The sequence below is a fragment of the Arachis hypogaea genome, chromosome 5 (assembly GCF_003086295.3).
Source record: "Arachis hypogaea cultivar Tifrunner chromosome 5, arahy.Tifrunner.gnm2.J5K5, whole genome shotgun sequence".
NCBI classification, from domain to species: Eukaryota; Viridiplantae; Streptophyta; class Magnoliopsida; order Fabales; family Fabaceae; genus Arachis; species Arachis hypogaea.
Window position 1 is genome coordinate 36,224,513 of NC_092040.1, and position 24,401 is coordinate 36,248,913.

General features: G+C 32.4%; 2 protein-coding genes across 10 annotated transcripts in view; one reads left to right on the forward strand and one right to left on the reverse strand.

Moving 5' to 3' along the window:
* LOC112801221 (putative ubiquitin-like-specific protease 1B) overlaps nucleotides 1-24,401 on the reverse strand; it is a 34,571-nt gene that overhangs the window by 6,990 nt on the left and 3,180 nt on the right. For 3 of the 9 annotated variants that reach the window (XM_072237109.1, XM_072237110.1, XM_029298325.2), the window contains exons 4-6: nucleotides 9,327-9,365; nucleotides 8,980-9,247; nucleotides 8,502-8,875 (exon numbers count right to left, since the gene is read on the reverse strand). In XM_072237109.1, the coding sequence (XP_072093210.1) occupies nucleotides 8,694-8,875; nucleotides 8,980-9,247; nucleotides 9,327-9,338 (462 nt within the window). In that variant the 5' untranslated portion in view covers nucleotides 9,339-9,365 and the 3' untranslated portion in view covers nucleotides 8,502-8,693. Of the gene's footprint in view, nucleotides 1-8,501; nucleotides 8,876-8,979; nucleotides 9,248-9,326; nucleotides 9,411-24,401 lie in introns of those variants that run through there. The other 6 variants (XM_072237108.1, XM_072237106.1, XM_072237107.1 and 3 more) reach the window with 3 other exon arrangements.
* Nucleotides 18,295-18,692, forward strand: LOC140184889 (G-type lectin S-receptor-like serine/threonine-protein kinase At1g11410). Its single transcript, XM_072238084.1, has 2 exons — nucleotides 18,295-18,429; nucleotides 18,513-18,692. Exons 1-2 carry the CDS (start codon nucleotides 18,295-18,297, stop codon nucleotides 18,690-18,692), a joined length of 315 nt encoding a protein of 104 aa, XP_072094185.1.

Consider the following 24,401-nt stretch of genomic DNA (forward strand, 5'->3'; position numbering starts at 1 on the left):
CCAAAAGAGGAAGTCATGACAGTAGTCACTGACCCTAATCCTCAAGAACAGATGACTGAGCTTAATCAACAATTGCTCCGGATGACAGAACAGTTAGCAGAATTTAAAGAGATGCTCCATGAAACTAAAGTTGCTAACAAGAACATAGAACTGCAGTTGAATCAAGCAAAACAGCAAATATCTAAACAGATAACAGAGGAATGTCAAGCAGTTCAACTGAGGAGTGGGAAGACACTGAATAACACTGCTCAAAGTAGCAAAAAGCCAAACAATGAACAATTGACAGGGGATAACCAAACCACTGTTCAAAATCCCTCTGAGGACAGTAAGAGCCCAGAGAGGAATGCTATTGGCATTCAAACGCCAGAGAGGGAAGGAAAACTGGCGTTAAACGCCCATTCCTTGCCCAGTTCTGGCGTTCAAACGCCAGAAAAGGGGGAAAAGTTGGCGTTAAACGCCCATTTTTCACCCAATCCTGGCGTTCAGACGTCAAGGGAGGATCAGACACCTGAGAGTGCTGACAGTAATCCCTCTAAAAAGGCTTCTTCAACCACTTCTGTAAGGAATAAACCTGCAGCATCTAAGGTTGAAGAATATAAAGCCAAGATGCCTTATTCTCAAAAACTCCGCCAAGCGGAACAGGATAAGCAATTTGCCCGCTTTGCAGACTATCTAAGGACTTTTGAAATAAAGATTCCGTTTGCAGAGGCACTTGAGCAAATACCTTCTTATGCTAAGTTCATGAAAGAAATCTTAAGTCATAAGAAGGATTGGAGAGAAACTGAAAAAGTGTTTCTCACTGAAGAATGCAGTGCAGTCATTCTAAAAAGCTTACCAGAAAAGCTTCAAGATCCAGGAAGCTTTATGATACCATGCACATTAGAAGGTGCTTGCACCAAGACAGCCCTATGTGATCTTGGGGCAAGCATCAATCTAATACCTGCATCCACTATCAGGAAGCTTGGGTTGACTGGAGAAGTCAAACCAACCCGGATATGCCTCCAACTTGCTGATGGCTCCATTAAATATCCATCAGGCATAATAGAGGATATGATTGTCAAGGTTGGGCCATTCGCCTTTCCAACTGACTTTGTGGTGCTGGAAATGGAGGAGCACAAGAGTGCAACTCTCATTCTAGGAAGACCTTTCCTAGCAACTGGACGAACTCTCATTGATGTACAAAAAAGGGAATTGACCCTGAGAGTCAATGAGGATGAGTTCAAGTTGAATGCTGTAAAAGCTATGCAGCATCCAGACACACCAAATGACTGCATGGGCGCTGACATTATTGACTCTCTGGTAGAAGAGATCAATATGACTGAAAGCCTAGAATCAGAGCTTGAGGACATCTTCAAAGATGCTCAACCTGATCAAGAAGAATCAGTGAAAACAAAGGAATTTTCGAAAATTCCTCAGGAGGAGGATAAGCCTCCCAAATCTGAACTCAAACCACTACCACCATCCCTGAAGTATGCATTTCTGGGAGAGGGTGACACTTTTCCAGTGATTATAAGCTCTACTTTAAATGCACAGGAAGAGGAAGCACTGATTCAAGTGCTAAGGACACACAAGACAGCTCTTGGGTGGTTCATAAGTGATCTCAAGGGCATTAGCCCAGCTAGATGCATGCACAAGATCCTATTGGAGGATAATGCCAAGCCAGTGGTCCAACCACAGAGGAGGCTAAATCCAGCCATGAAGGAAGTGGTGCAGAAAGAGGTCACTAAATTACTAGAGGCTGGGATTATTTATCCTATTTCTGATAGCCCCTGGGTGAGCCCTGTCCAAGTTGTCCCCAAAAAGGGAGGCATGACAGTGGTTCATAATGAAAAAAATGAACTGGTTCCTACAAGAACAGTCACAGGGTGGCGCATGTGTATTGACTACAGAAGGCTCAATACAGCCACCAGAAAGGATCATTTTCCTTTACCATTCATAGACCAAATGCTAGAAAGACTAGCTGGTCATGATTACTACTGCTTTTTGGATGGCTATTTAGGATACAACCAAATTGCAGTAGATCCTCAGGACCAAGAGAAAACAGCATTTACTTGCCCTTCTGGCGTGTTTGCTTACAGAAGGATGCCTTTTGGTCTGTGTAATGCTCCTGCAACCTTTCAGAGATGCATGTTATCCATCTTCTCTGATATGGTGGAGAAATTCCTGGAAGTCTTCATGGATGACTTCTCAGTATATGGAGACTCATTCAGCTCCTGTCTTAACCACCTAGCACTTGTCCTGAAAAGGTGCCAAGAGACTAACCTGGTTTTGAACTGGGAGAAATGTCACTTCATGGTGACTGAAGGAATTGTCCTTGGGCACAAAATTTCAAGCAAGGGAATAGAGGTGGATAAGGCAAAGGTAGAGGTAATTGAAAAATTACCACCACCTGCCAATGTTAAGGCAATCAGAAGCTTTCTGGGGCATACAGGATTCTACAGAAGGTTCATAAAGGATTTTTCAAAAATTGCAAAACCTTTGAGTAACCTGCTAGCTGCTGACACACCATTTGTGTTTGACACACAGTGTCTGCAGGCGTTTGAGACCCTGAAAGCTAAGCTGGTCATAGCACCAGTTATCTCTGCACCAGATTGGGCATTGCCATTTGAATTAATGTGTGATGCCAGTGACCATGCCATTGGTGCAGTGTTGGGACAGAGGCATAACAAGCTTCTGCACGTCATTTATTATGCCAACCGTGTTCTAAATGACGCACAGAAGAATTACACAACCACAGAAAAAGAGTTACTTGCAGTGGTCTATGCCATTGACAAGTTTAGATCCTATCTAGTGGGATCCAAAGTAGTTGTGTACACTGACCATGCTGCTCTTAAATACTTACTCACAAAGCAGGATTCAAAACCCAGGCTTATCAGATGGGTGTTGCTTCTGCAAGAGTTTGATATAGAAATAAGAGCCAGAAAAGGGACAGAGAACCAAGTAGCTGATCATCTGTCCCGGATAGAACCAGTAGCTGGGGCGTCCCTCCCTTCTACTGAGATTTCTGAGACTTTCCCAGATGAGCAACTATTTGCCATTCAAGAAGCTCCATGGTTTGCAGATATTGCAAATTATAAAGCTGTGAGGTTCATACCCAAGGAGTACAGCAGCGTGCAAAGAAAGAAATTAATTTCAGATGCCAAGTACTACCTCTGGGATGAACCGTATCTCTTTAAGAGATGTGCAGACGGAGTGATCCGCAGATGTGTACCCAGAGAAGAAGCACAAAGGATCCTATGGCATTGCCATGGATCACAGTATGGAGGACATTTTGGAAGTGAGCGAACAGCCACTAAAGTCCTCCAATGTGGCTTCTACTGGCCTACTCTCTATAAAGATTCCCGAGAGTTTGTGCGTAACTGTGACAGTTGCCAAAGAGCTGGTAACTTGCCTCACGGATATGCCATGCCTCAACAAGGGATATTAGAGATAGAGTTGTTTGATGTATGGGGCATTGACTTCATGGGGCCGTTCCCACCATCATACTCAAACACTTATATTCTGATGGCAGTGGACTATGTATCTAAGTGGGTAGAAGCAATTGCCACACCCACTAATGATACCAAGACCGTGCTAAAATTCCTCCAGAAACACATCTTCAGCAGGTTTGGTGTTCCCAGAGTACTAATAAGTGACGGGGGCACCCATTTCTGCAATAGACAGCTATACTCTGCTATGGTTAAATATGGAATTAGCCACAAAGTGGCAACTCCGTATCATCCACAGACAAATGGGCAAGCTGAGGTCTCTAACAGAGAGCTAAAAAGAATCCTGGAACGGACTGTGATGGCCCGAAGAAAGGATTGGGCAAAGAGCTTGGATGATGCTCTGTGGGCATACAGAACAGCATTCAAGACTCCTATAGGAACCTCTCCATACCAACTGGTGTATGGGAAGGCCTGTCATCTGCCCGTGGAACTGGAACATAAAGCCTACTGGGCAACCAGATTCTTAAACATGGATGCTCAGTTAGCTGGTGAAAAAAGATTACTCCAGCTAAATGAGCTAGAGGAGTTCAGACTCAATGCCTTTGAAAATGCAAAAAATTATAAGGAAAAGGCAAAGAAATGGCATGACAAGAAGTTGTCAACCAGAGTCTTTGAGCCAGGACAAAAAGTTCTGCTCTTCAACTCTAGGCTCAGACTGTTTCCAGGAAAACTCAAATCCCGGTGGAGGGGTCCGTATGTGATTACAGGAGTATCACCATATGGATATGTTGAGCTTCAAGATATGGATTCTGACAAAAAGTTCATTGTTAATGGACAGAGGATCAAGCATTATCTTGAAGGCAATTTTGAGTAGGAATGCTCAAAACTGAGACTTGAGTGATTCTCAGTAAAGGTCCAGCTAAGGACAGTAAAGAAGCGCTTGCTGGGAGGCAACCCAGTCATTAGGAGGTTATATGATTTGTTCTTACAGAGGCAAGTATCAAAAATGAAGGAATTCACAGAGTTACAGAAGGATTCAGCTAAAAAAGCAGAGAAAAAGAGCTTACTGGCGAAAAAATGCCAGTAAGGGGCATTTTGGGCGTTAAACGCCAGAATGGGTACCATTCTGGGCGTTTAACGCCAGGAATGGTGCCATTTTGGGCGTTAAACGCCAGGTGTGCAGCATCCTGGGCGTTTAACGCCAGGTGTGCAGCATCCTGGGCGTTTAACGCCAGGTGTGAAGCATCCTGGGCGTTCAGAAAAACGCCCAGTGATAAAGGAATTCTGGCGTTTAACGCCAGCCAGGACACCTGGCTGGGCGTTAAACGCCCAAAGGGGGCATCAAATGGGCGTTAAACGCCAGAATGGGTGCCATTCTGGGCGTTTAACGCCAGAAAGGTGGGGGGACCACAATTTTATTTTCAAATCAAATTTTTTCAAACTTTCCTTTTCTTACCCATACTTTTCTACAAAAACACATTTCAATCTCTCATCATTCACTTTCAAATTTTCAAAAATCTAAAATCATTCTTCAAATCTCTCAAATCATTCCCAAATTTTGTTGAAAATCTCACCCTTCTCTCAATTTCTTTCCATATCTTCTCAAATCTCCTTTCAATTTTTTCTTTTTTTTCGAAATCTCCTCTCCCCCACCTTATAAATACACGTTTGGCTCCCTCTTTCCACCACACCATTCGAATTTCCTCTTCCTCTCTCTCTCTTCTTTCCTTTCTTTAGCTTGAGGACAAGCAAACCTCTAAGTTTGGTGTGCTTTTCCGTGATCACTAAGCCAAGATTCATCAAAATCATGGCTCCTAAGAGAAAACAAACCAATTTAAGAGGAAAGAAAGAGAATAATCCAAAGAATGGGTCTGAGGTCAGTGATCCCGGAAGTTAAATTTGATTTGAAAGAAGATGAATATCCAGGGATCCAAGAGCAAATTCGAAACAGAGGATGGGAAGTTCTAACCAATCCTGAAATAAAGGTTGGAAGGAACATGGTTCAGGAATTCTACTCTAATCTGTGGCTAACAGATAAGCAGAGAATGACTGGAACTGCTTACCATACCTACAGAACCATGGTCAGAGGGAAAGTTATGTACTTCCATCGGGACAAAATAAGAGAAATCTTCAAACTACCTCAACTGCAAGATGATCCTGAATCCTTTAATAGGAGGATAGTGAGAGCAGATAAAGGGTTGGATCAAGTTCTAGAGGACATATGCCTCCATGGAACTAAGTGGATAACCAATTCAAAGGGTGTCCCAAACCAACTCAAGAGGGGAGACCTCAAACCAATTGCAAGAGGTTGGCTAGACTTTATTGGGCGTTCCATATTGCCCACTAGCAACCGTTCTGAGGTCACCATCAAGAGAGCAGTGATGATTCATTGCATTATACTTGGAAAAGAAGTGGAGGTTCATCATGTGATTGCTTGTGAGATCTACACAATTGCAAATAAGAATTCCACTGAAGCCAAATTGGCTTACCCAAGCTTGATCTCCTTGCTCTGTAAAGAGGCTGGGGTGAAGATGGGAGTAGATGAGTTCATACCCATTGAACACCCAATCACCAAGAAGTCAATGGAAGGACAAATGCAAGACAACTCTATCAAGAGGAGGGCGCAGGAATTCCTCCCTGAATTCCCAAGAATTGACTACTGGACCAGCCTAGAAGCATCTATCACCAAGTTGCAAGAGACTATGGAGCAACTGAAGGAAGAACAGCAGAATCAGAACTGCATGCTCTGCAAATTGCTGAAGGAACAAGAGAAGCAGGGGCGTGAACTCCAAGAGTTGAAACGCCAAAAGCTCTCCTCTCAAGTTGAGGGAGCATCCACTTCTCAAAATCAAGGTTGTTGAGTCCTAACTCTGTGAAAACCTCTATCATTAGGAGCCTACTTTTTGCGTTTTTTTTCTTTTATTTTGTTTTCTATTTTTATTTTTATTTTTTAGTCTCATCTTATATCTATCTTTAAGTCTTGTTCTTAATTCATAATTAATAAAATTGAAATTTTATGCCTTAAAGCTATGAATGTCCTATGAATCAATCACCCCTCTTAAATGAAAAATGCTTTAATCACAAAAGAACAAGAAGTACAGGATTTCGAAATTTATCCTTGAAACTAGTTGAATTAGTTTGATGTGGTGACAATACTTTTTGTTTTCTGAATGAATGCTTGAACAGTGCATATGTCTGTTGAATTTGTTGTTTTGAGAATGTTAGAAATTGTTGGCTCTTGAAAGAATGAGGAAAAAGAGAACTGTTATTGAGGATCTGAAAAATCATCTAATTGATTCTTGAAGCAAGAAAAAGCAGTGGATACAAAAAAAAATATTTCGAAAAAAAAAGAGAGAAGAAAAAGAAAGAAATAAAGTTGTGATCCAAGGCAAAAAGAGTGTGCTTAAGAACCATGGACACCTCTAATTGGGGACTCTAGCAAAGCTGGGTCACAATCTGAAAAGGTTCACCCAATTATGTGTCTGTGGCATGTATGTATCCGGTGGTAATACTGGAAAACAGAGTGCTTTGGGCCACAGCCAAGACTCATACACTAGCTATGTTCAAGAATCATTATACTTAACTAGGAGAATCAATAACACTATCTGAGTTCTGAGTTCCTATAGATGCTAATCATTCTGAACTTCAAAGGATAGAGTGAGATGCCAAAACTGTTCGGAGGCAAAAAGCTACTAGTCCCGCTCATCTAATTGGAGCTATGTTTCCTTGATATTTTGGAGTCTATAGTATATTCTCTTCTTTTTATCCTATTTTGATTTTCAGTTGCTTGGGGACAAGCAACAATTTAAGTTTGGTGTTGTGATGAGCGGATAATTTATACGCTTTTTGGCATTGTTTTTAGTATGTTTTTAGTATGATCTAGTTAGTTTTTAGTATATTTTTATTAGTTTTTAGTTAAAATTCACTTTTCTGGACTTTACTATGAGTTTGTGTGTTTTTCTGTGATTTCAGGTATTTTCTGGCTGAAATTGAGGGTTCTGAGCAAAAATCTGATTCAGAGACTGAAAAAGACTGCAGATGCTGTTGGATTCTGACCTCCCTGCACTCGAAGTGGATTTTCTGGAGCTACAGAAGCCCAATTGGCGCGCTCTCAACGGCGTTGGAAAGTAGACATCCTGGGCTTTCCAGCAATATATAATAGTTCATACTTTGCCTAAGATTTGATGGCCCAAACCGGCGTGGCAAAACAGCCTCAGAAATTCCAGCGTTTAACGCTGGAACTGGCATAAAACTTGGAGTTAAACGCCCAAACTGGCATAAAAGCTGGCGTTTAACTCCAGAAAAGGTCTCTACACGAAAATGCTTCAATGCTCAGCCCAAGCACACACCAAGTGGACCCAGAAGTGGATTTTTACGTCATTTACTCATTTCTGTATACCCTAGGTTACTAGTTTACTATTAATAGGATATTTTGACATTGTATCAGTACCTCATGACACTTTACACGTTTCTTTGTGTACTTTCCACGGCATGAGTCTCTAAACCCCATGGTTGGGGGTGAGGAGCTCTGCTGTGTCTTGATGGATTAATGCAATTACTACTGTTTCTCATTCAATCATGCTTGCTTCCATTCTAAGATAATACTTGTTCTTAACCCGGATGAATGTGATGACCCGTGACAATCATCATCATTCTCAACTATGAACGCGTGCCTGACAACCACCTCCGTTTTACCTTAGATTAAGTAGTTATCTCTTGGATTCTCTAATCGGAATCTTCGTGGTATAAGCTAGAACTGATGGCGGCATTCAAGAGAATCCGGAAGGTCTAAACCTTGTCTGTGGTATTCTGAGTAGGATTCAATGATTGGATGACTATGACGAGCTTCAAACTCCTGAAGGCGGGGCGTTAGTGACAGACGCAAAAGAATCACTGGATTCTATTCCGGCCTGATCGAGAACCGACAGATGATTAGCCATGCTGTGACAGAGCATAGGAACATTTTCACTGAGAGGATGGGAGGTAGCCATTGACAACGGTGAAACCCTACATACAGCTTGCCATGGAAGGAGCCTTGCGTGCTTGAAGAAGAAGACAGTAGGAAAGCAGAGATTCAGAAGATGGAGCATCTCCAAAACCTCAACATATTCTCCATTACTGCAAAACAAGTAATCAGTTCATGTTCTTTTGATTTTCATAATCAATCCTGATAATTTCTGATATCCTGACTAAGATTTACAAGATAACCATAGCTTGCTCCAAGCCGACAATCTCCGTGGGATCGACCCTTGCTCACGCAAGGTATTACTTGGACGACCCAGTGCACTTGCTGGTTAGTTGTGCGGAGTTGCAAAAGTGTGATTGAAATTTCGTGCACCAACAACTGTAAACTAAATTCCGAAGCTCGGCTGTTGTCCATCTATGGAACCTTTTTTGAATGGCCACGTGGGACGGATTACTCTCATCGAGAGCTGGAAATGGATCCCCTACAACATGTTCATGTGTTATTGCATGGTAATATTTCCATGCCCAAAGATATTTATGCCAGCACACCTATGCAAGACTAGGTAATTAAGATATCGGAACTTACCTTGAGACGGAAGGCCGAAGACCTTCCCGATTAACTCAGCATTGAGGCAGATGTTGTCTATGTCGAGTATAAAAGTTCTCTGCTTTACTTGATACGACTCAGCTAGGTGAACCATGATGGCTTGCTTTACAGACCAATTTGGAACACGCCTCAAGAATCCGAATCCGATCTCATCAATGTCCACAAGCTTCTCAACGGAGTTATTTTTAGATATCGTTCTCATCATGTTATGAATGTAGCTGGGTGAGCATCGGGACTCTAACAATTTCTGTTAATTGTTACACAAACGGTAAGTCACACATACGATAATATGAATGGTAATCTGCGAATGGTAAACATCATGTTACCTTTTTTCCCATGTTGGTTGGTTTTGCTGCAAATCAATCCTGCTACGGTATCACAAAAAACAGCCCCTAAACCTTTAATAGAAACTATTGTACAAACATCATATGCAACATCAGAAGAGTTCTCAATTAAACATGATTGATGATGCAACATGCAACCCACATCAATTAATACCATATCAAACCAACATTCGAAGTAGTAATTCTAACTACAGAAACATCCATTCGCTAGTTATAGCAATTCAGCAACATCCAACAAAGTGGTTCCTGAAACTAATCATAAATTACAAAACAAAAATAAACCATTTCAAATTCTACGTTCTAGGTATCTAATAAACACCAAGAGATGTAGTAACACCACCAACAAATATTGGCGAAAAAATAAAATTTACTTGCTGGTTGTTTATAAAATCAGTTCAGACCCAATCTCAGTTGGAAAATAAATCACAATTATTGTTCTTTTAATTAGCTTGAGTGACTGATATTTCAATATACATATTCTTAATTTATTAATTGCACGTATATCTATGGAAATTGAATCCTTGCAAAGAATCGCTTACAATTCAATTTGAAAAATGCATACCATAAGAAATTTGCAGTTGTGGCTATTTCAGGTACAAATGATCAGTGCATATAAATTTAATTTCTACGATAATAATATTTGCAAATGAAAATTAAACTGTACTGAACAAATAAAATCATATTTAATATCAGTCATCACAGAACTCAGCTCGCTATATTCCACCAACATCATTCACTCACTGTATGTATAGTAAATAAAGCTCATCATCTATAATACAAGTACAAATTATTTAATCTTTATATAGGCTTAACTCTGACAATTGATGAATTGCCTAAATTATATTGGTGAAAAAATCAAATTTTTTTGCTGGTGGTTTATAAAATCAGCTCAAACCTAATTCCAGTTAAAAAATATATCACAATTATCATTGAAATACCTATCTTACCCCCGATGAATTAAAAAAAAACACTTCTTAACCAAAGATTACAAATAAACCCAAAACTCTAAAGAAGAAACACCCTTCAATAATAAAACATGTATAAATAAAGACATGATCTTCAAATATATGTTCCACTTGGTAAAGAACTACATACATCCAAAAAGAGTCAAACAGTAATAATTTTAAAAACAGCAATAGCACCATTCACGTGTTCCTCATCAGTTTCTTTGGATATCATCAAAGTTCTAATTTTATGTTTCTTGAAAACTTACAAATTCTAACAGATTTCATCTAAAATCTCGTATAAATGTTAATAAAAAAATCAAATTTTTTTTATTGGATTTTATCTATTAAGAACAGATCCAAATTCAATTAGATGAATTTTTAATTATTAATGAGAAAGAATGAAGATAGCAATAGAGACAATTTATAAATTTAACATGTTTTTTGATCTTAATGAAGTCAACTCAAAATTTAATGATTAGTATTTTTGTCAAGCAGTACTAAATTTTTGTAGAGTTAATGTTAATTTAATTTTTTGCGGCTAATTTTATTAGCGTCTGAATTTTTTATAATTAAAAATAGTTATTTATTCTAATTTATTAAAAGAGGGCATAATTCTTAGTCACTTACACTATCATTTCATATTTGTTTTTGATATAATTGTATCATAGTATATTATTTAATGAATTTATTTAAAAATACATATTTTAAAAGTATTCTTAATATAATTTTTTATAAAAATATTTATTGGATTTTCCTTTTACAATGTTTATATTTCTTTGACATCTCATAAGATATGGTAGGTTGACATTTCGCTAACACATAATTAGTTTAGGAAAACCACGTGTCATTATCATGTATCAATTTCAGACTATTTATTGTTAGCATCTCCGTTAATAACTAATGTATATCTCCGTGCATAAATATTAATTTTTTATTTATATCTAATGTTTATTTAACAAAAAAATATTATTTGATATATTTAAGTTCATATATATTTTTTTATTTATGTAAATATTAAATAAAAATATAAAAAATTCATAAAATAATTAAATTAATTAAAAAAACGTGGTATGCAATAAATTAATAATACATTCTTGCAAATAACAATATAATAAAAATAATAATAATTATAGAGAGTATTATAATGATTACGTAAAGTATTGTCAATTATAATTATAAATTTATTTAATAGTATTAATGATAGATTTGATTTGTTTTAAAATAAAAAAAAATAAAATAAATTTTTAAATTTAATGACAAATTAACAATTAAAATAATTGACAATTAATATAATTATATATTTATTATAATCATTAATTATAGCTATTAACTTAATATATTTTATGTCTATGATTGTTTTTTTATATATAAATATATATTTGTGGACAATTAAATTTTAACTTGATAAGCATTTCTTTATAGATTAATAAAATTTTTAATGCAACTATTAATATTTTATAGAATTACTTTTGTGTATTAATAATGCCATTATTTATTATTTGTTCGCAATAACTTTACATAATTGATTAAAATGTTTGTTATATTTTAAATTATTCTGTATAGATATTTATTATAACGTTAATAGATTTTTTTAGTACAACTAATAGTATTTTTTAGAATTTAGTTTTTGTTAGATTAATAATTTAAAAATACAATTTACTATTAGCAATACTTTTAACTTAATTATTGGATTTTTTCGTAGTTATATTGAGAGCTAAAATAAATTTATAAATAAAAAAACTATATTAAAAAATTTAAAAATAACATATCAAACAATAATAATCATATATATAAATTTAAGATTTTCTAAAACTAATCTAATCAAATGTTAATATCAAAACTAAACTATCTAAATAATATATTAGCTATTTTAGATTTTAGACACAAATAGATGATAGTCATTCTTGAAATCACAACTAACTAAAATAATATCATACCTTAAACATTTAGAATTGAGCAATGTTAGGAAATTAAAAGGGTATTATTCAAAAACCAGCCAAAATACCTTTGGTGAATTTAAAATCTCTACGAGTTAATATATATGAATGTTTCTTCTGCTAAGTATTATAATGTTTTTTTTCATACTAAATGGATATTTTTTATATATTTTTTGAATTTTTTTTTGTATTACAAATATGAATGTTTCTATTTCTTTATGAATTTTATATTTTTTTTAAATTTTATAAATATTTAATTATTTTTGTTAAAATATAACTGGATATTTCTTTTATTAAGTATTAAGATATTTTTTTATATTAAATGAATATTTTTTTATATTTCTATAATTATGTAGTTTGCAGTCTCTTTAATCATCAAAATGGCACCTAATATATCTAAATCGTGATTTTATAAGACTTCTTACCATAAGGTGCCATAGTGAGTTAAAGCTAGATAAATTCACCTCCAGTTTTCCCTATGATTCATGGAAAAAAGCTTGGCATCTTTACTGTGAATTTGGGACCAAGGGGGTTATTATTGAGTATCGTCGACAAGGTGGTAGTTGTCTTAAAGGAAGTACCCTGCAAGACACTGTTTCATTTAGCTGGAATGATTTATTGAGAGCTGATTCTCTAACTTCGGAAAAGAAAAATAGTCAGCATGTGAATATTGTTGCGTCAATAACCTCGCCAGTTCAAGCACCGTATTTGTTGAAATGTGTTCCTGATCGAGTAACAGATTATTCCGGAGCAATGATATCTGATGTGATTCTGAAGATGAATAGTTATCACCCGCAAGAAGGACGATGGCTGTCTTGAATAGTTCTTGATCATGCAGGAAGAGTGTCGTCTTAGGAATCGAGCTCAAGTTCAACTCCAGCAGCAACGGCGGCTCTGATAACATCTGGTTCATGAAAGGAAAGCGGTTTTTGTCGACAGTGGCGAATCCGACGAGCCAGGTGTCGGTGATAGAAGAGGAGTGGGTTGCAATGGGGAGGCGGAGAGGGCCTAATGGTTAGAGAGAGGTCTGTGTGTGTGATTGTTGGAGGTGGATAGGTTAATATAAGAGAGAAGAGGAATGTTTTTATAAGTTTTAAATTAGGTTTATTTAATCAATTTTAAATTTTTTAAATTTTGAATTTAAAAAATTTAAAATTAATTATTAATATAAATTAATGTGGTTTTGTTTAGTTTTTGGCTGGTAAGCTCTTGGTTTCATATACTTTTTCTTTAAAATTTGTATAAATTCAGACAATCCTCTTATTAAATAAGTTTTATCATTTACTATTTATGTAATACAACAAGATATAAAATAGCCACACCAAGAAACTAAATTGATCTTTATTCCTATAAATAGTATTGCATTGACGCACCAAGCAATCACAAAATATTATAAAAATATTTTGATTATGAAAAATTTAAAAGAAGAACTTTTAAACACAGTACTAATATTTGAAATTGTATTCCAAGGCTGACATAATTTTTTAAAAACTGAACCTAAATTGAGAAAATTCAACCTCATTATATACTTCACTTTAAAGATTTTCTAACAGACGTAGAAAATATGGAGGGGATAAAATTTGAACTTAACCTATAAATTAAAGTTTCTTGTAAGCATTTACTCAATAAAAAATTGAAATTTTTCTAAGAAAACTAATTTTATTCATGTTCTATTGGATTGATCATAATATATGAGTAGATCCAACAATCTTTTAATAAAATAGAATTTATTGTTCCTTCGTTAAACTTTTACATCTATGTAATTAGAACTCGGATCAGTGAATATAACCCGAAATAGTATTTGATGGATGTGGTGCATTGTAAATGATTACGGTAAAAAAAATTGTGCTGTAAGATTAGATGAAAAAGATAAGCTCGAGTAAGAAGAATAATCAAATTAGCAAAAGAATAATAGAATGGGTACATTAATAAAATATCATAAAATATTATAACTTGTACCTTAAAAGGTAATTTAATCTATCTATTCTATTATATAAAAATCAGATTTCTGACACTTAATGATGGAGCTGACGTGGCATGCTTCTGAGAGCATTTTTCGATTTATTTTTTTTAACTCATTAAATACAAGTTATTACGATAAACTAATTATATCAACTAATTGATTTGATTAGATATTTAAATATCATATAATTTATTATAATTTATATCAATTTAATTTGGTAGTATTTTCTAATTTATTTATTTTAATATTTTGTTAGTATTTTTTAATTTATTTTTTAATTTATTAAACCAAATTTATTGTGTGTACTAATTAATTAATTTAATTAATTTATTAGTCATTAAAATAATAAACCTATGAATAAAATAGGCAATTGAGATATTTTTAACTAATAATTAAATCAAATTAAATCAAATATATTGAGCTAAATTTAAATCATGTAAAATAAGGAGTAAATTAAAATAAGATAATTTCTTATTTATTCAAGTTGAGTGTAATAAATACAAATTAATTTTGTTAGATAATCATAGTTGTCTGGTTTACTATATATAGATGACCACACAAAATTATAAGAATCGTGATTTTTATCGTTCTTACTATTTCAACTCTTCTTTTCTTCTTTTTTTTTCTATATGTATGAATGTATCCAAAATGAGAAAGTACGGATGAGTATTTTATTGATTGTTTGTTTGATGAATATATCTCAATTTAGGCATTCTACTGCTGTGGATGAAAGTTGACCTGTAGCAATTCAAAGTAACCAATGTATTTTTTTATAGTATTAGATAGAAAAATATTTGTTAAAATGAATATACCCATTGTAATAATTTTTTTTTAATTGTTATATTTTTATATTAGTCATGTAAATTCTTTGAAGGCACAAGATAATAAAATATGTTGACTTTAATATCATTAGAAGCTAAATTTAATGGTTCAAATAAGCACCACTAATTATGTTAAAAAAATAATTTTGTAATAATAATGTGATTTATATATTAATTTTTTGAGTAAATTTATTTCAAAATATAGAAATTAGACTCAATTACCTTAAAAATTTAAAGGTAATATGAAATTTGACAACAAAATTAACATTCATTAAAAAAAATTATTTATGGCTATTTCCTAACTATAAATAATAACAAGATTTATGAAAAATATTAATGTCATCATTCTTATTAATTAAACCATAATATTAGGTAGTTGATGATAGTTTTATAGGCAGAAATTATTAAGTAATTATATAAAAATTAGCAACAAACAAGCAATAAGGATTTAGAACAAATCTATTATATAATATCAATTTTATAATTAAAATATATCACAATTCACATATCATATTCTCATATATTCTATTTATTATCTATTCTATTTATATAAAAATTAGGTTTTCACACTTAATGATGGAGTTGACGTGACATGATTATGAGAGTGTTTACCGATTTGTTTCTTTTAACTCATTAAATATAATTTATTATGATAAATTAACTATATCAACTAATTGATTTGATTAGATTTTTAAATATCACATAATTTATATCAATTTGATTTGGTAGTATTTTTTAATTTATTTCTTTTATTGCTTTGTTAGTATTTTTTAATTTATTTGTTTAATCATTGAAATAATAAATTTATGAATAAAATAGGTTTTCGAGATATTTTTTACTAATAATTAAATCAAATCAAATCATATATATTGAGCTAAATTTAAATTATGTGAATTAAGGACTAAATTAAAATAAGATGATTTTTTACTTACTCAAATTGAATGTAATAAATAAAATTAATTTTGTTAGATAATCATGATCTTCTGATCTTCTATATATAGATAGTCACGCAAAATTATAAGAATTACATAAAAAAATATTTTTTAAAATAAATATACCCATTGTAATTAATTTTTTTGTCAATCTGTTATCTCTTACCTAACAAATAATATCCATGTTGAATATATTATTTTCATCAGAAGCCATACATAATTGATTGATAATTCTTTATATAAAAATACTCATGTGGTAACTAAATATCATATTGTTATCTCACTAAAGTTAATTCTCCTATAATTATGCGAATGTATAGAACTATCAGATGAAAATTGATTGGATTACATTTATTTCCAACAAGGTAGGTGATCTTTTAGGCCTAATCACAGTCAGAGTTGAGGAAGGTTTGAAAAATGCTAACAATACATATACTTTTTATTTTTAATACCTAATAATAAATATATAAATTAAAACTAACATTGTTTGGTACAAAATCATAAAATGTCACTACAAAATTCTTGCTTGTTTGTGGAAGATTTTTAGTGGGGGTTATTATAAACCTCCATAATATCTTTTAATAGTGACTATTTTTAAAACCTCCCTAAATCATTACAATAACTCCCACAACCCAATCAATACTAAAAAAAAACTTCTAGCCCAAATAAATATCAGCCCAAAACAAGAAATAAAAAAAAAAGAACATTCAGAACTGGGCTTCAAGCGAGAAATAAAGAGAGAGAGAGAGAGAGGAGAGGAACCTCTGTGAAACCCTAAAATCTCCATGTCACTGCCGCCGTTCATCTCCTTGCCACCGCCATTCATCTCCTTGCCGCCGTCGTCTCCGATCCTCCGTCAAAACGTTGCCGCTGGAGTTATGAATGGAGATCGTGGAGCCTCTGAATTTTTGTTGACCTTTCAGTGACGATTTGATTCAAATTGTTGAGGTAATGGTTTAAATCTTCCGCTTCTACGTCGTCTTCCACCACGGGTTGTGCCGCTGGTTCTGCTTTTCCTCCGGCGGCTTAAAGCACTCAGAGTGCGGTTTTGGCACGGATTCGATGGTGTGGTTTGGGCGCGAATTCGGTAGTGCTAGCTGAGGAGATCAAGAAGGCGAGCTAGTGAGTCTCTGTAAGCTTCGATTGAAGATATGTTCAAAGCTATCAGATCTCGTGGACTGATTTTCATGTCGTGTCGAGTCATTACAATGAGGATTTGTTCCTAATTTTTTCTCGTTCTTTGCTTTCTTCAATTCTTCAAATTTTTTCAAAGATACTAGTTTTTGTGATAATTTGATGATATAGTTTTAGCAAAGTTATACACAAATCCTACTTCTTATGTTCTAATGTACTCTTCTCTTCTGTAAATTTTTTAGGCCAAGGCAGATGATTTGATATATATTTAGTTAAGTTGATTTGATATATTAAGTTAAGTTGATTTGATATATTATAAAGGTGAAGAGACATAAATGGAAAATCGTTATTCTCTATTAAAAATTTTGATTTTTCTTGAAGTAAAAAGGGTGTTAGGGTTCATAGTTTAGGTGATCATTAGGTTCAATTGTTTTCATTAGAGGTTATTCTCTTTTATCGATGCAGATTTGTTTTCACTAGGAATTGCTTAAAAGAATATAAATTCTTCACTTTATTACAACTGTAGTGATGAACTGATGATTGGCCTCGTTCCTAGTGAAATAAATAGCTATTGCTATTGCTTAAGATAGTTTATCCTTCTTGATTTTTTTTCCCTGTGAAAGAACTTGCAAATACCAATAAAAGTGCAAGAGCTAAATGACTAGTTGCTTTCCAGTTTCCATTATTCATATTTTTTCCTTTATAAGGTTTGAAGCTGCCTTTTGATGTGTTTTTTTCTTTCATTTCTTGTAGTAATTAGCCTCGTGCCATAAAAGAATATGCTTTATGGTTTGGTGATCTTAATGACTTGAAGATTCTACCAGATGCAGGCCAAGATCTTTATATTAGAATTTCTGCTTCAGAGTTAGGTATGTAATACATTTACTTGGCCTTAAACTGCTCTTAATCTTTCTCTAATTCTGAATTATATCATATGGTTTATCTTTGTGTTTTGTACTGTGACATTAAACAATTCAAGAGACAAAAAATGGATGCAAAGGCAAGATACGAATTGCAGTTTGGGTCACAATTGGCGTATTATGTGGCATGCTCTTCGTTTCATGTTTGATATGGAATGGACGAAAAAGGCCACTCTGAAAGGTAAATAATTCTCCTTTCTTTTTTTATTGTGCAGTAACTTATTGAATTATTATCATTATAATGGAGAGTAATTATTAATTTGTCTTAAGATAATTTAGAGACCAATATAGAATTAATGGATCATATCAAGAAAGAACAAGAGGAGGATCCAGAGCTTCTATTGTATGACCTATCAGTTATAGCTTTTTGCATTGATAACTTTTTAGACAAAAATAAGCTTGGAGAAGGTGGTTTTGGATCTGTGTTTAAGGTAAGAAACATATTACTTTTTTCAAGGATATTAGAATAGCAAAATGAAAAACTTTAAGCTAATTTGCAATTGATAAATGGCAGGGTACATTGGAAAATGGACAAAGAATAGTAGTTAAGAGGCTCTCAATCGGTTCTGGACAAGGGATTAAAGAATTTAAGAATGAAATTACATTAATTAATGAAGAGAAATTACTTATATATGAATATATGCCTAATAAAAGCCTGGATGTTGTTATATTTGGTACAAAATCTAGAATTTAGATGCATGCTAAAATTAATATTAGCTGTAAAACTTCTTGTCTTAATATTAGCTGTAAAACTTCTTGCTTTGATATGTGTAAAACATGCTAAAATTAATAATAGCACAAGAGAATTTTCTTATTTTTCTTGTTAATCTTTTTTTAGCATTGTTGGAAATTTTCTTGTTTGTGCAACTGGAAAAGAACCAAACTGTTGTGGCATGAGTCAATGTCCATGAACTTAAATGGCACTGAAGGTAAGAATAAGATCTCTCAAGAGTTTCATCTTTTTTCAAATTAATTGTGAAATTGTGTCATTGTTTTTATGCCGACATCAATAATGGATGTCTCTGCCTTATAGTTCTCGGTTTCGGCCTTGTTCTTTGGTGGAAGTACAAGCACAATCAACAAGCATTTTTTGATGTTAAAGGTACTTTCCAATTAGCATCATAGTTAGCATTTTCTTCTTCTTTAATACTATGATAGTTCCTTCAATTCTTGTACAGCTAGGAGTCTGTTACTTATCCACTGACTTCCCTCACGCCCACTTCTTAAGGGTTCGCTTTTTTACTTTTCTTCTTCTCCACTTCCTCCATTTTCATTTCAATTACTTTACTGTGTGCTTGATTTTGCTTGATTATTGGTGTGAAGGTTGAAGTGGAAGAACAACCAGAGATATCCGAGGCTTATTCCGTCTCTGCTGTCCCGTTCTTTGTCTTCTTCAAGGTAATTTGCACCTTTTTTTCTCTTGAATAAAAAACTCTGCTAATAGTTAATTGCTCGATAAATAGTTAAACGGCACCATAGCTGAATCAATCAAGTGTAAGGATCAATGACAACTTATAATTCTCTGTATTTCAATCTATTGGGGCTTTTCTGCCTATCTTAGGTTCGGTTTGATTTGACAAGACTTGTATTGATCCCATCAATGATAATGTTTCTACTTTCATGATCAATTTGGTAGTATAGTTTCTTGCAGTGTGCTTGTAGTTGATTGGTTTGGACACATTCACATTACTTTTAACCACTGATAGTGACTTACATATATCTTGATTTATATAGTTGCAAAAAGCTGCATTTATATATCTTGATTTGAACAGAGCATGCTAATTAGTTTGCACTAGTCACATGTTAATGTGTCACTTACACAATGTTTATTATCATGCATTTTTCAACATATAAATAATTTCATCTATTTGCCTTTTAATGATAAGTCAAATGCTAATGCATAATCCTTCTACATCTATTTCAGCACTAGTCACATGTAAATGCAACTGATTTGTGATCTGAAGCCCTTGAAAATGAGTTCGAACAACATGCATCTCTAAGGTTTGTACTTGTACTCTTTTCAATTTTAATGTTAATTATTTTTAGCCTTTTGTATTTGTTTTTTTATTGCTTTTCAGTAGCTGAAATAGAAAATATGTAATCTGCAGATTCAAAAAAGAATAGAAGAAATGGTTAGTGCTGGTTTGGACACTAGTTCACTTGAGATATATATTATATGTACATAGTGTTCTCTAATTATTATATGTTTAACACATATTGTTTAAATAGTAAATGATTAGTATAATAATGTAATTCTAACATCCAGATTAATATTTTAAGAATAATATTGATAGGTTTGTAGAGGTTTAAAACCCCTACAGAATAGCTATTTTTTTAAATGGAAAATTTCTTTTGTGGGGATTTTGAACTGCCACAAAAATTAACCAAGAACTGTCACAAAATGCTAGCACAGAACCCCCACAAAAAGGATAGAAAACCGCCACTAAATGATATTGTGGGGGTTGTGAAAAACCGCCACAAAAAAGCTCGTGGCACCTCAAATTTTGGGGGTTTTGGAAACTGCCACAATCCTTTTTGAGGGGGTTTGAAACCTCCACAAATAGAAAAAAAACTGCCACAAATAAACAAAAACCTTGTAGTGTGTATAGCATATTCAAAACATATCAAATTCGTATTAACTGTCATTGTTGATCAGTAACGTTATGATAAATCTGGTTATTAAAAAATATTAAAATTAACTTAAATATACACAATATTATTTCATGCTTTTCATTTTTATTTTGTTATCATAAAAAGTCATACATATTATAAGAGAACCTCATCTTTTTACCAAGGATTTTTTCATTCAATCTTTTTTATAAAAAAAAGGCATAATAATATTGTGTTTGGCAAGAATATATGGGATTTTGAAAGGTTGAAACATAGGTTTAGTCCTTAACATATTCATAAATGAAATGCATAGTAGATAAAAAGATAGCTAATAAAAGAATAAATAGTTAAAGCTTTTCATTACTAACAGTCGTAGTGTATGATAGGTATTCTATAATTTTTTTGGATTTGATTGTTTCTTTATTATTATATGTTGTTCTGTTTAATTTATGCTAAAAAAACTTATGATAATCATCTTATCATATGATAGTGTAAAAGTTGTAGATACTATATTTACTTTATATGATCTTAAATCTCATATCCTTGATGGATATTTGTGACTGAGTAATTATTAAAATAAATTGGTTTAATATCTATTTATATTCTATTTAAATTATAATAGTGAGTAAATATTATTTTTTCAAAATAAATAATGCGATTTTTTCATAAAAAGAACGTTTAAGTAATTGTGAAATTAGATTACACTACAGATAATGATAAATATCTTGGCATTAGATCTTTTATGAAACAATTTTTTAGGAATATTATGTTGTATTATATAATTTAGTTATATTTTTTTATCTTCAATTTATATTATTTAGATTGGCATATTTCTAAAAAAGGTTATTCAAATTTTTTTTAAATTATTAAATCAAATCAGTTACAAACTAATTAATTAGGTTGATTAAATATCTAAATATCTTATTATTTAATATAATTTAATTTATATAGATACATGACTTTTACAGTTTTATTATTTATTATAATAAATTTTAGAGATAATTTTTACAAATTATAATTTATTTTTTTATTTGCATATTCAACTTTTAAGAATAATTTTTTTAATTTTGTATTTATAAAAAATTATTTTCTACTTTAATATATGAATTTTTTATTGGGCAACTCACTTTAACAAAAATAAATTAATTTATGAAAATTTAAACTTGAGAGCTTGCTATGGTTAAACTCAAACTTTAATTTATTTTGTCATATTATTATATAAATATTAAATTCTTTGATTAAACACTTATTTAATTGAATGGAAAACATAAAAATGTATGTAGAGCTCATGTAAATTTTTTCTCTTCAAAATTGAGAAGAAAACTGACAAAGAAGTGTAAACATGGGTAAAAATATAGAGTTACTATTTGAATTATAATTTATATATAATATATAAAAACATTAATATAATTTTATTCTATTATAATTTTTTCTCTTCTTACTTTTTCTTTCTATCCAAGCAAAAGAAAATTTTTCTTCTATTTTCTTTCTATTCATTTTTTCTTCATCTAAACAAAACACACAAAAATATACTTTTCTTTTCTCTCATTTTTTTCTTTCCATTTTCTTTCCTCTTATTTTCCATCTTATATCCAAACAATAGCTTAGTGTTTATCCATTTATCTTCTAATAATATTGTTATAACAAGGATACATGTGACTTTATAAAAATGATATAACCTAAACTATGATTATCTGAAAATTTATTAAGTGGCTAGAATAGCTCCACGTCACGAACCAATGAATACTAGCAATAGGGATGATCACAAAAACAGTTGAAACGGATATTTGCAAGGATTACTTCCGTTTTGGGGCTAGATGGAGATTCGTGAAATCCTCACGACCTGTCACGTGAAAATGGATGGAGACTAGGGGTAGCAAATGGGTTGAAACCCGTCGGGCTGGCCTGCATAACCCGCCAAAAAGGCGAGTTGGGCTGGAAATTTGAGACCGCCAAACTTAAAAAGCCTGGCTACCTCACACTACCTAATTCATGGACTTTGGCGGATTTCGGCGAGGCGGGGGTGCGGGCGGACTTTCCCACAGGGCTAAGCTTTTATTTTGTCAGAGCCATTTTTTTACAAACTTTTATGATATTATTGATCTACAAGAGGATGAAGATGATAATTGAAGATGTTCTAAGTTATATTTTGGATTATATTTTATATTTGATTGATTATAAACTTGAAGATGTTTAATTATATATTTTGGACAATATTTGTTTTGCTTTGGACAATGTTTGTTTTATTATTTTGTTTCAAAAAATTTGGTTTATAATTATGTTTATTACATATTTATAATTATAAAGACTTTAATGTGTGTGAATTTAAAAATTATATATATTGTTTAATATTTAATGGTTTATAAAAAAAAATGAGAGCCCGCCAGCCTACCATTAGGCGGGGTGGGGTGGGCCAACCCGTCAGATGGTAAGCTTTTGGCGAGACAGGGTGGACTTTTCTGTTTGCCACCCCTAATGGGGACACGAATATAAGTACCCGCCCCATGGAAACTATTAAATATACGCGAATATAAAATTATTAATTTATCATATATATATATATATATATATATCAGTCTATTTCTTGAATTTAGTAACCTTAATTTCTGCCTCCAATTCGAATTCTTCCTTTTTCTTTGGGACTCATTTTCAGTCTCGATCCTCTCTCTCTCTCTAAGTCACTTTCTCTGCCTCTCAAGTTCGTCACTACGTCGCTCAGTATCATTCCAAAAATTATGTTATGTTATTATGTTGTAATATATTTTTATGTTTTTTCCTTTTGAAATGTTATTTTTCATATCGAATATGTTATAAATTATAGTGAATTATATTGAATTGATTATTTTATGATTATTATATTATATCTTTTTGTGTTAATTTTTTTCAAAAGTTTTCAAAGAATATTCGTAGATAACTAATGAGATCTGCATTCTCTAAGGGATAATTAAACAAGAACTTATAATGACGGAGAAGGAACGGGATCATTTTTTTTAAATAGGAGTGAGGGATGGGAAGGGGACTTCTCACGCTCCCCTGAGTACTCATTACCATATCTAACTAACAATGGAGATCCAATCTTAGCCAATTTAAGAGGGGACGCGTGGACTTCATCTGCATTGGGCCTTTAAGGTAATGAACCTAAGTCGGATTTAGAACCCTAACAATAGATTTTAGTTTATTTTACTTGCATTGAGGTCTTACTAGGTCCAAATATATATTGGATTAATATTTTGAGTCATTATTATAGCAAATACTATACTATTTAATATTATAACACTTAGTATATGTAAAAGTTAGATATATTTACAAGACATTTTTTAATTCAAATTAAAAAAATTAACCATCTCTTTTTTAGTTTTAAATATTATTTTTTACTGTAACAAAAAAGTGAAAATAACAATAATCACTCACACAATTAAATTAGATAATCTTAATATATACATGACACTAATATATCAAGGATTATTATATATGATATTTTTTTTCTATAACGACTATTTATATAATTTATTGAACAATATTTTCATCTTAATATTTAATAAATTTAACATACAAAATAAGTATTTAGGACAATAAGTATAATAGTGTAAATACTTATTTATTTATTAGTAGTGAAAAAATATGTAAATAATATAAATTGATATTTTTTAGTATAAAAGCAGTAATAAAAATTATTAATTAGGTTAATTGCATAATTAAAAAAATTGTGAATAATTTCTTAAATAATAATAAAAAATAAGATCACTAGTTTCACATATTATAATTTTTATGAAAAAATTTTTGGATAATAAAT